General features: G+C 39.3%; 1 protein-coding gene across 2 annotated transcripts in view; it reads left to right on the forward strand.

The window, feature by feature from the left end:
- Positions 1–12,895, forward strand: part of Ep300 (E1A binding protein p300) — a 66,660-nt gene that overhangs the window by 13,194 nt on the left and 40,571 nt on the right. For both annotated transcript variants that reach the window (XM_051189443.1, XM_051189442.1), the window contains exons 2-5: positions 2,413–3,050; positions 8,884–9,060; positions 11,028–11,289; positions 12,254–12,367. In XM_051189443.1, coding sequence (XP_051045400.1) covers positions 2,413–3,050; positions 8,884–9,060; positions 11,028–11,289; positions 12,254–12,367 — 1,191 coding nt within the window. The remainder of the gene's footprint in view (positions 1–2,412; positions 3,051–8,883; positions 9,061–11,027; positions 11,290–12,253; positions 12,368–12,895) is intronic.

Raw genomic sequence — 12,895 nt, forward strand, 5'->3', positions numbered from 1 at the left:
AAAACAAATCACACCCCAGAAAAAGCCACATAAAGCCTGGCTTAGAGTTCCAGGACAGCCAGGGTTGTCACACAAACAAAACAACAAAAAATAAAAAAGGAGAAAAAAAACACATACTTATATTTAATAATATTAATTAAGTCAAGTGGATCATTAAAGTGACTGTCTTTCAGTAGGAAATTTTTTTTTTATGTTTATGTGTGTGGTGTGCATATTAGCATCCATGTGGGTATACATGCAAATGTGTGTTTGTGGAGGTCTGGGGTCAGTCTGGGTTGTCTTGATCTCAATCTGCTTTTTTATATTGAGGCAGGGTCTTTATACAAACCTGACTGGGAACTGGGTCCGATCTGTTTGGTAGCTTGGTCTTGGTATTCCCTGTCTCTGCTTCTCTCCCACTAGAATTCAGGTTCTGGGGATCAAAACTCCAGGCTTCAAACTTAATACCCATTTAGCCATTTTTCACCCTGGACTCAGTTTTGATTGTATAGGTTTAAGTATCTTCAATTATTAAATACCTGTTAATGTATTTTATTTTATAAGATTTAATTTTTTATTGTGTATTTGTGTGAATGATATGGATATCCTTATGAGAGTGTAGATACCTCAGGAGGCCATTTGTGAGCTGCCCAATGTGGGTACTGGTATCAGAATTCTGGTTCTTAACTACTGAGTCATTTCTCCAGCCTACAGTAATGTGCTTTATTTTGAGATAGGATCTCACATAGAACAGGCTGTCCTAGAGCCCCCGATTTTCCTATATATCTTTCAAGTTCTGGTGTGCACCAGATTACAAATGTGCACCACCATGCCCAGTTCCCATTAGTGTATTTCCCACGTGATGAAAACTATTTGGAAACCTTTAAAGGAAGGAAAACTCAAACACTTCAGTCTTAAAACAGGTCATTACATTACACAGGTCAACAAATAACAACTTGGCCTTTCTAGGTTGCAGTTGGTGATGTAAGGAAACTGGTTTTTGAGAGTGTCTCATGCAATCTAGGATGATTTTTGAACTCCTTATCTGGCCTCTACTTTCCAAGTCTGGACTTACAGGAGTGTGCTGTAACAATGGGCTAAAATCATACTTTGGGGTGTGTGTGTGTGTGTGCGTGCGTGCAAACTTCAAACTGGTGATTAAGTCTTGCAATCAATGAGAGTATTTTAAAACTGTAAGACATTCTCCCCTTAGAATACAACATAGGATTTACTGTGTGTGATATATTAAAGTGCCAATATTGAAAAACCCAAATCTTATATCTTCTTAGATGAGCTAGAGATAGACTGTTTGTATGTTAAAGATACCCAGAGGCAGTGTTCTGTACTCCTTTCTGGCTAGATTTTGATTAAGGCAAACTGTTGTAGGAACAAGTCATATGTAAGCAAATTCTCTCCACTAGCAAAGAATATGTCTGTGATATAAAAAGTGATGAACAGTAGTAGATAGCCTGTGGCTGTGGCTTGCATTTAATTGATTCAATTCAACTTCATCCAGACTTGTATTGGTTTTCTATATATTAGAGTATTTAAGTTTGCATTTTAACTTTCCTTCTTGCCTAGTATAATTATAAAAGTTTCGGGTTTTTGTTTTGAGACAAGGTTTCACTCTGTAATGTAGGCAAGCCTGAAATTCACTATGTCCCCAAGAAGTCCCCAAGCACTCTGTCCCCTTCCTTGGCCTCTGGAGTGCTAGGATTATAGGCATGAGCCACCATACTGAATTTAGTTTTTAGGTTTTGTTAGGGAGGAGGTGCTGGAAAGAGAGCTTAGTGGTTAAGAGCACCTCTTTCTCGCCCTTCCAGAACCCAAGTTAGGCAGCATACAATAACTTGTAATTCTATCTCCAGGGATTCTGATGCGCTCTTCTTATTTCTGAGGGCACATACATAAGTAAAAATTAGAAAACAATGTTTTTACAAAACATTTTCATTAATTTGTGTGTTTGTGTACTTGTCTGTGGGTCACACTTGTGTAGGTGTAAACAAGGTCAGAGGATAGCTTAGAGGACTCAGTTCTCTTCTATTTATGTGGGTTCTAGAGCATGGACTCAGGTTGTCAGGCTTGGCCATTCTCCAGTGAGCTATCTATCTGGTCTAGCACACCTTTTAATGATTATTAATACTAACTTTTTGGCAACTCATTTATGTTGTATTATACCCACATTAAGCCCTCTTTTCTATTGATCTTATTTTAGCCACAGTTCTTACATTTTGTAACCAGTTTGTCTAACTAAAAATACATACATACCTACATACATACATAATACATACATGAAAAACTGCAATACAAATGTAGTTTTCTATGGAAAATATAGATATGATTAATTTATCCTTACCAAGAATCAAATTGTCTCATGTGCTTCAGATTTGGGTTGTGTCATACTTAACCTTTATCTTTTCTATTTGCTTTTAGATTTTGGTTCACTGTTTGACCTGGAACATGACTTACCAGATGAATTAATCAACTCTACAGAATTGGGACTAACCAATGGAGGTGATATTAGTCAGCTTCAGACAAGTCTTGGCATAGTGCAAGATGCAGCCTCTAAACATAAACAGTTGTCAGAATTGCTACGGTCTGGTAGTTCTCCTAACCTCAATATGGGGGTTGGTGGCCCAGGCCAAGTTATGGCCAGCCAGGCCCAACAGAACAGCCCTGGATTAGGTTTGATAAATAGCATGGTCAAAAGCCCAATGGCACAGACAGGCTTGACTTCTCCCAACATGGGGATGGGCAGTAGTGGACCAAATCAGGGTCCTACACAGTCCACAACAGGTATGATGAACAGTCCAGTGAATCAACCTGCCATGGGAATGAACACAGGGATGAATGCTGGCATGAATCCTGGAATGTTGGCTGCAGGCAATGGACAAGGGATAATGCCCAATCAAGTCATGAATGGTTCAATTGGAGCAGGACGGGGACGGCCAAATATGCAGTATCCCAACCCAGGCATGGGCAATGCTGGCAATTTATTGACTGAGCCACTACAGCAAGGCTCTCCTCAGATGGGAGGACAAACAGGATTGAGAGGCCCCCAGCCCCTTAAGGTGAGTTCTGTTTTTGTTTGTATACAAAGGTACCCATTTGGCTGTTTAGTGATACAGGAAGAGCTTGAAGTTACTCATTTATTCTTGTGTTCATGTGCCAAGGAGCTAATGTGTTGGTATAACTCTTAAGCTCTTTTACTAAATTTATAGAAAATTTGTTATTTTACACTTGACTGGTATCCTGTACTTTCATGATTGCTCCAGAATGATTGTCTGTAATTCCTAGTCTTTCTGAACTAATTGTTGTAAGATTTTCAGCTCATTTTAGAATCCACATTATCCTTGTAGCCTCCTTATAAAATACAATTTAAAGATAGTAGATATTGAAGCCAGGCAGTGGTGTGCACACCTTTAATCCCAGTACTTGGGAGACAGAGGCAGGCAGATCTCAGTAAGTTCCAGGACAGCCAGGACTGCTACATAGAGAAACCCTGTCCCAAAGGGTGGGGAGAGATAGTAGATATCAATATTGTTTAGTTGAAATGTATTTGTTCGTAGAGGCTCACCTACATGCATGTGGTTAATAAGACTAGAAGATCATGGGCTGTTCTTGGAGAACACCAGAGTTCAGTTCCTAGCACCCACTGTAAGTGGCTCACAACTACCTGTAACTCCAGTTCCAGGGATTAAACTTTGTCTGGTCTATATACACATTGAGCACAAAACCTCAAGGTAGAAAACAAGGTCTTGCTAATATACTTTAATTGGCTAGAACTAAGAACATGGACCTGGCAGGCCCCAACCTTACTGTAGTTCTTCCTCTGCCTCCATGACCCACCATCTACGGTTTGATTTTGTTTGTTTGTGTTTTGAAACTGTGTCTTGCTGTATATCCTTGGCTGACCTGGAATTCACTATGTATGTAGATCAGGTTGGTCTTGAACTCAGATCTGCCTGCCTCTGTAATGCTAGGATTAAGAGCATAGGCTACTATATACCCAACTTTTGTGTCTATTATTTTTGCTTGTGATCCTTTGAGTTTAGTTAGGATCACGTGCATGAGCATGCTGTTACTTACTGGAGCATGGACAACAATGTAAATCCAGTGCTTATACCTCTGGAATAAATGAATTCTCCCCTGGCAACTGTTAGCTGCCAGTAATGAATTTCTCCCGACTATCCACAATATGAGATGTTAATGGGCTACATTTTGTACAGGCTTTCCTCTACCTTGTGGTTCTTCTCACCCCTTCTTTTTAAAATAATGTGGGTGTACATTGTAACCTACAGCTGGTATATGGAGATTCCAACAACTGGGATTTTATTTTCGTTTCTCTTTTTCACCTTTACTGGATTCTAGACTTGCGTGCACACACTCTTTTGCCCAGTGAACCATTTTACCGACTCTTGTGCAGATCTTGTTCAAGTAATCACATTTGCTGTGAATTCATTATTGCAGCTTTTTACATTGTGTCTGGCATTTTACATTGGTCCTTCTTCATGTGCCTTGAGCCAGGGATGATATAATTATTCCATTTGTCACTGAACACTCAACAGTCATTTATTCTAAGCACCTTGACCAGTTGTGATTGATGTGATTCTGCATTAACCATTGTTCAGTGCAAAAAGAAGCTTCTCTGATCAAGGACTAAGGCTTATAGCAGCACTAGTATGTGGATATAAACAAAAACTAAGAAGGTACTTTGGCATCATATTCACTTAGCAAATAACTATGGACTTCTACAACATGAAGCATGAATTTTCTCCTCTGAACAGGACTAAAATCCAGTCAGAAACCTGTGAATTACCCATGTAATAATAAGGATACTGTTGCACCACTGGGGACATACTATCTGTGGAAGGTTTGTGTTTTAGCTTGCAAGGTGCATACCTTGGTAAGATCATTGGTGGCTTTCTAATTTGGCAGCCCCCTGCATTAACCTTCTGGCACTATGAAATCTAGTGTGCATCCGTCTTATGGGAGTTCCCTGTATCTGAACACAAGTTATGAAACTTGCATGCCAGTCATTTTTACTTACTGGTCTTCTTTTTAATTACTAAAATAAATATATGTATATGAATATATGTACACACCCACACACGTTATTTTGATACAAGATTTCTGTGTGTATCCCTGGCTTATTCTGTAGAACAGACTGGCCTTGAACTCACAGAGATCCACTTGCCTCTGCCTCCTAAATACTGGGATTAAGACTTGCACCACCATCACCTGGTGAGTTTTTGTTGTTTAAGATAGGATCTCAATATCACAGGCTGGCCTCCAGCTCCTGTGTAATACTGATTTTTCTGTTGCCACTTCCTGAATGCTGGGATTATAGGTTGTTTGTGGGGTGCAGAGGGGTTAAACCCAGGGATTTGTGCATGGCAGGCAAGAACTATCAACTGAGCTATATATCTCCAGCACAAGAGTTTTGATCTTTAAAGTTTTAGATTAAGAGTGTTTTAGAGTAAAGCTGATGGTTCAACACTAAGAGCTTGTAATGATTTTACAGAAGACCTTAGCTTGGTTTCCAGCACCTATGATATGTGGGTGGTTCCCAAACTCCTTTAAATAGAGCTTCAGGGGATCTGTTGGCTCTGGCCTGCTGGAGGACCTGAATATACATAGCATACTCATGTGCCACCAAATCTTTTTTCTGTGTCAAATTCAAGAGTTATTAAATTCAGTCCCCTTGTCTGTGCCTCCTGAGATTACAAGATTGAGCTTGCCTGCTAGAGTGCTTTTGTTTGTTGTTTTCATGTGCGCGTTTGCTTGGTGCCATTGAAAGCCAGAAGATCTGGAACTGGAGTTACAGAAGGTAGTGAGCTACCATGTAGGTTCTAGAAATGTGGATCACTTGTAAGAACAAGTGCTCTTAATCGCTTAAGCCATCTCTGTTTCCTCTTGTTTTGTAATGTGTCTGTGAATGCATGTTACTACATTTCTAACTTTCTTCAACAACTTAAGGGTTAATACTTATTTAATATGTGCAAGGCTGTTTTTTAGGAAAGGAATAATAAAGTGGGGTGTAGGGGTTGTCTTTTGCTTGTAACTTCCTGATTATGTAATATAACTTTCCCTGGGGACACAAAACAACACACATCTACTTAATCAGATAGGGAATCACAGACCAAAGTATAAATACCACCAAAGTCCAATTTGGTGAACTCTAGTGAGCTTTGTTGGTCTTAGTGAAAGGTAACTTATATAAGAAGAGATGACTAAAAGACTACTGCATCACGAAAGTTCACCCCAGGAAGGTTGATAGCTCACAAAGCTGTGAACCTGGAGCATACTGCATAGCCCGTGAGCAGTTCCAACAGGTTGGAGAGTGTCCATTCCAATTGATTCTGTTGTTCTAAACCTTTTCCTGATAGCTTGGTTGATTTCTGCTGCTTCCAGGTAGCTGGTCTGGCCTCTGAGTCTCATCTGTAGCTTTTATCCTCTGAGAGTCTTCTTTGCAGCTCAACGTGGTGGTGGTGGTGGTGGTGACAGTGGTGGTGGTGGTGACAGTGGTGGTGGTGGTGACAGTGGTGGCGACGACGACGGCTCAGCATTATTGCTTACTCAGGCAGGTGGGGATCTAGTGAATCTGGTCCATTTCAGGGCCTTCCTAAAGCTATTTTGAATTGATAGCTTGAGAAATTCCTTGCAGGGTGGAATGTTTGAATCTGGGAATGCAACACTGGTCCTTTCTCTGCCTTTTTTAGGTTAGGTCAACATGTGTATAAGAGTAGGTAATTGGACAAGATCAAATAGCAGTGTAGCAGACACAAATATAGTCAGTCCTGTCTTATACTTTTTTGGTGGGGGAGAAAGAAGTCTTCAAGAGACAGAAAGTATAATAGGAAGATGGAATTCTGAGGGGAAAAGCTTGATTGTATTGAGATATATGTGAATAAAGACATAATTAAAATACAGACACCAAGGCAGCATATGGATTTCTGCATTCTATTTTGTGAACTTTTATAAATATTGTTATTTCTTTCATTGTGTCATCTCTATATCTCAGTAAATTTCTATTTTAATAAGGGAAGCAATAATGAATTGTAACTCAGTGTAGACATGGACATAGTTATAATTATTTTAGAATAAACATTAGTACTTTAAAACTTAAATAAGCCTGCAGCTAGGATATCTGAATCTTCTTCGAATCCCCCAAGACAGCGCCCCTTACCAGCAGGAAGTAGTTTGGAAAGAGCGACGCCCAAATTCCCAAATGTTGTGTATAAATGTTTGTTTTCATTTAATTGGACTTTGTTATATAAAATTAAATATAAACAAATAAATAAATAAATAAACTTAAATAAGCAAGAAATTGAGAAATGGTTCAATAATTAACTGGCTCTCCTTCCAGAGGACCCAGCCGCAGTATTCAAAGAACCTATAAGGTGGCCAACCCTTACTCCATTTGCAGGAATCTGATGCCCACTTCTGGCCCTGAAAGGCACTGCTTACAAGTGGTGCACAGACATACATTGAGGCAGAACACTCACACACATAAAATAGATGCATGTGGTAGTATGCATCTTGGGAGTCTGAGGCAGGAGGATTATATTTCTAAGGCCAGCCTTGGCTACATAGTGATAGTGTTTCTCAAAAGACAAGGATGTAAGTGGTGCTATTTAAAGAAGGGAAAATTTAAAAATTGCATCTTTGTGATCTTGTTTTTTTTTTTGGGGGGGAGCAGGGGGCAAGTTAGTATCTGGTAGTCAGTGGCAATTAATGTTCCTGGCATGGAACTGCTAATTTTGATTGCTTCCTCTACCTAAGGGCTGGAATTATAGTCCTCACAGAACCAAGCCTGGTATGAACATGCAGTTTTGTGTTTGTGTGTGTGTGTTGGGGGCATCTTTGGGGAAAATTGTTTGGTAAAATGCCTGTCACACAAGTACAGGGACTTACTACTCCACAGCACACATGTGAAAAGCTGGCTGTGATGGCATGGACTTTTAATTTCAACAATGAAGAGGCTATCGATGACCCAGTTCCTTTTGCCTAATCAGGGAGATCTCCAACTTTAATGAGAGTGCTGCCTGTGAAATGTCTTGGTAGGAGTTTTAAAAAAAAAAAAAACCTTTCTAAGCCTGGTGCCCTTTACTCCTTAAAGTAGTTTTCTAACTTCTGTACATACCTTGTGGTAATTACTTTCATGCAAGTGTGTGTGGATGTGCAAATGTAAATATACAAATTAATGTGATTTTTAAAAACTGCTTAACATTCTACAGTTAATTATTGTGTAGTAAGATGGCTTTGAATAAATTGATAGGTAGTTTTACAGAGGTATTTTTATGTAGCTCTGGCTCTCTATAGCCAAGAATGACTTTTAAGTTTCTGATCCTCCAGCCACTAGCTGACGCTTTTAAACCTTAATCTGTGAAGTGTACTTTGAGACACATACATTCTTATTTGGTGTATTTGAGTTTTTAAATTTGGGTTTTCTTCCTGTGAATGGAACACGTATAGAGGTAAGAGGATAGCCCTATGGAGTCAATTCTCTCATTTGTTTTTTGTTTTTTGAGACAAGATTTCTCTGTCTCAAGCCCTAACTGTCTTGGAAATAGCTTTGTAGACTAGGCTGGCCTCGGAACTCACTGAAATCTGCCTGCCTCTGCCTCCAGAGTGCTGGGATTAAAGGTGCATGCACCAGAACCTGGGTTCTCTTTTCACTTTTACAAGTGTAGGGGATTAGATTCAAGTTGGTAGGTACACTTGCTATAAACACTTTTATTTGCTAAGCTATCTTGCTGGGACCTTCAGCGTGTTTTTTTTTTTTTTTTTTTTTTTTCAGTATTTGTTTTAAAATGATTTTGTAATATATAACATGAAATATGGGAATGGTGATGTCTTAATAATATGGAGAAATGAAATCTTGTTTCTAATTTTACATAGATGGGAATGATGAGCAATCCCAGTCCTTATGGTTCACCATATACTCAGAATTCTGGACAGCAGATTGGAGCCAGTGGCCTTGGTCTTCAAATTCAGGCAAAGACTGTACTACCAAATAGCTTATCTCCATTTGCAATGGAAAAAAAGGCAGTTCCTGGTGGGGGAATGCCCAACATGGTGAGTACACAATTTCTTTTAGACTGTTTCTGCCTCTCTCTCTCTCTTTTTTTTTTTTTTTTTTTTTTTTTTCCCCCCTTCCTTTCCTTTTTGATTTTGGAGACAGGATTTATCTGTGTAGCCCTGGCTGGCCTCGGACTAGCTCTGTAGACAATGCTGCTCTTGAACTCATAGAGATCTGTTTGTTTCTGCCTCAAGTTCTGGAATTAAACTTGTGTGCCACCTCCACCTTGCTCTTTTTTTCCACATTTATTTATGTAGAGGGTAGGGGATAGGGTTTGTGTACACATGTCACGATGAACATGTGAATGTTAGAAGTCAGTTTAGAGGCGTTGGTTTTCTCCGAAGGTGAATCTTGAACTTTAATCAGGTCATTACTATTACCCACTGAGCCATTTTGTGAGCATTAGGCTGGCATTTAAGACAGTGGTATTATACGTATTTGGAGGCTGAGATGCATGATGGGGTGAGTCTTGTGAAGGCGCACCTTTTACCTTGGAGTGGATTCACTTCGCAGACTTTTCATATGGAGTTTTATTTCCTGTGCATATGTATTTATCAGTAGAAAGACTAATCAAAATAAGAGCAAACGTGTGCTACATTGAAGTCATTGAGTCTATCCTTCAACAGACTTTACTGATAACTGAAGGATGGGAAACTAGAACTTTTCTGTGCTTGGAGAAAGAAAGACTCTTATAAAGGCTTATACTGGGTCTCAAGGACCCAGTAACATTTTATTTATATTAGTATAATAATGTAGTTTCTCTCAAAAATTGTCTTTTTGTTGGAATGGAACCCAATTTATGTTTGGCTACTGTTAAATTACATTGACCAGCATCTGTAGTAGACAATTTTACCTGCTTAAAAATTTCTAATAAGGAGGCTGTCTTGTCTATAAATTTAGGCCAGCCATGTTTACATATCAAGTTACAGGCCAACCAGTGCTAAAGTGAGACCTTGTCACTTAGGGGACATGCTAGGTGTGGTGCAGCACACCTTTAATCTCTGGAGGCAGACGGGTGGGTCTCTTGTGATTTGGTTCAAACAATTTCTAGTTGTGAATTTAATTGTAATAAATTGTCTTGTACCTTTCAATAATTGTCCTGGAGTAATTTTATTTAGCTTTTTATGTGTTTTTAAATATTTTGTGTTATGTTCATTGCCTGTATAGTAAAAAGTCCTTACTTTCTTAAGAAATAACTTTTATTGGGAAAAGTTTTGCGCCCCCCCCCCCCCGGTATTTCCAGACAGGGTTTCTCTGTGTAGACCTGTCCTGAAACTAGTCCTTATAGACCAGGTTGGCCTTGAACTCACAGAGATCCATCTGCCTCTACCTCCCGAGTGCTGAGATTAAAGGTGTGTGCCACCACTGCTGAGCAGGAAAAGTTTAATTCTTTTGGACATAGTGGCACATGCCTTTAGTTCCAGTACTGTTTATGTGAATATGTGTGTGACCTGTATTCATGGTGGTGTCCAAATTGGCTAGAAGAGAATCTTGGATCTTTTGGAGCTGGAGTTAATAGGTACTTGTGAGCTCTGGACATGTGTGCTATGAACTGAATTCAGGTCTCTGGAAGAGCAAGCTCAGTGCTTTAAAGCATCTCTCAATCCCGTGCATTTTTGAGACAGGATCTGGTATCAGACTGGTCTCAAACTTACTGTATAGCAAAGACTGGCCTTGAATTCTGTATCATAACCCTCTGAGCCTCCAGTACTGATGTGGAGTTTACCTGTTCTTAATTTTGGTTTAGTTCTCTGTGTCATATGTACTTTGACTATTTCTGAGAGGTGTTGTATTTTCTTACTGCATTAAGTGTTCTGATCATGTATTATGCATTTATTTAATTCTTTCTATCCAAATTAAAAAATGAAGCCTGGAATATGGTAAATTGCCAAGAAAGCTTTAATTTGAAAATATCTAGTCCATAATAAAAAGATAGCACACAAATCTTTGTCACATCTTTTAGGGCCAGCAGCCTACCCCATCTGTCCAGCAGCCAGGCCTGGTGACTTCTGTTGCCCCTGGGATGGGTTCTGGAGCACACACAGCTGATCCAGAGAAGCGCAAGCTCATTCAGCAGCAGCTTGTTCTCCTTTTACATGCTCACAAGTGCCAGCGCCGGGAGCAGGCTAATGGGGAAGTGAGGCAATGCAATCTTCCCCACTGTCGAACCATGAAAAATGTTCTAAACCACATGACACATTGCCAGTCAGGCAAATCCTGTCAAGGTAAGTAGCCTTTGGGGTGATTGTTTATTTAGTACTTTGAGTATGGTGATGACATTATTATGGACACGCTCATGTTCTTACATCAAAATACATAAATTGTCTTTCACTCGCTTTTTATAAACAAAGCAACTTCAAACTCCAGGTACATTCCTGACCAATGAAATCACATATTTTTGGTGTACATTTGCTTATTTGTGCTGTTACTAGAGATTGAAACCTAAGGCTTGTATATGTTAGACAAGCACTCTTGCTGAGCCATGTCTCTACCCCTAAATTTGCCAGAAGTCACCGATTAGGCTGATCTAGTAGCTATCAGCTGGTTTGTGCTGGAGATTCATTGTTACCAGCTCTCAAAGCATTGAGATTAACATGACTGACAGTTTTTGGTTACTAGGAGTTTGAACTCTAGTCCTCATGGTTTCATAGCAAGCTCTTGACTCACTGAGCTATCTTCACAACTTAAACAATTCCTCATTTACCTGTCACAATACCTTTAAAAAGTTATTATCTGGATGAAATACCATTTACCACTTTGGTAAAAGGATCTTGATTTTATTCTCTTTGGAAAATTATGAAGATGGCTCTCTCTCTCTCTCTCTCTCTCTATATATATATATATATATATACACACACACACACATACACACACACATATATATATATATAGTGAGGGGGATATGGTAAAGTCTTCTATTTTTTGATATTTGGTGGTTGATTTGTTCCAACATAGCACTGCTCAGATAGTACTATGGAAGGCTTAGTCATAGCCATGTGGGCAGGTACCCAACACAATACAATTTAACCCAATTGAATAGTTTTGTGTGTACCATCACTGTGTAATAGGTATATGTTTTTTACACTATAGCTTGGGATATCACTACTTAAAAGAGGCATCACATCTGGAACACATACTAGGTTGGCTGTTATTCCTGTAAAGAAACTTGAAATTACTGTTTTGTTTTAGTGGCACATTGTGCATCTTCTCGACAAATCATTTCACACTGGAAGAATTGTACGAGGCACGATTGTCCTGTGTGTCTTCCTCTCAAAAATGCTGGGGATAAGCGAAATCAACAGTGTAAGTGATAATTCAATCTTGCTGATTTATACCGAAGTTTGAGAAGCATACTAGTACCATTTGATAGAGTTTAGAGTAATGCTTGACTATATGATACTCTAGTGAACAGACTGGTCCTTCCTGTTATCTCATACTGAAGGACTCGGCATCCCCTTACTTTAAAAACAATGGGTGATTATATATCTCCCCTCGAGATTGAATCTTACTATGTAGCCCAGGCTGGTCTTGAACTTTAATTTTTTGCCTCAGCTTCCTAAGTATTAGCTGTGTACCATCATGTACAACTTGTTCTTTACTTTAAAATTTTTAAAGTTGAAGAACCATTGTTTTGGCATTGAGTGGTTTATTCTTACATACTTGCAGTGCAGCCAAGTAGATCATTTGAATTTAAACAACAACAAAAGTTGAACGTTTTATTTGTTTGGGATATTTATTTCCAAGACAGTGTCGTGTCGTGTCGTCCCGTCCCGTCCCGTCCCGTCCCGTCCCCCCCCCCGTAACAGTCCTGGTTGTCCTGGATCTTATTTT

Source organism: Phodopus roborovskii, unplaced genomic scaffold (assembly GCF_943737965.1).
Source record: "Phodopus roborovskii unplaced genomic scaffold, PHOROB, whole genome shotgun sequence".
Lineage (NCBI taxonomy): Eukaryota > Metazoa > Chordata > Mammalia > Rodentia > Cricetidae > Phodopus > Phodopus roborovskii.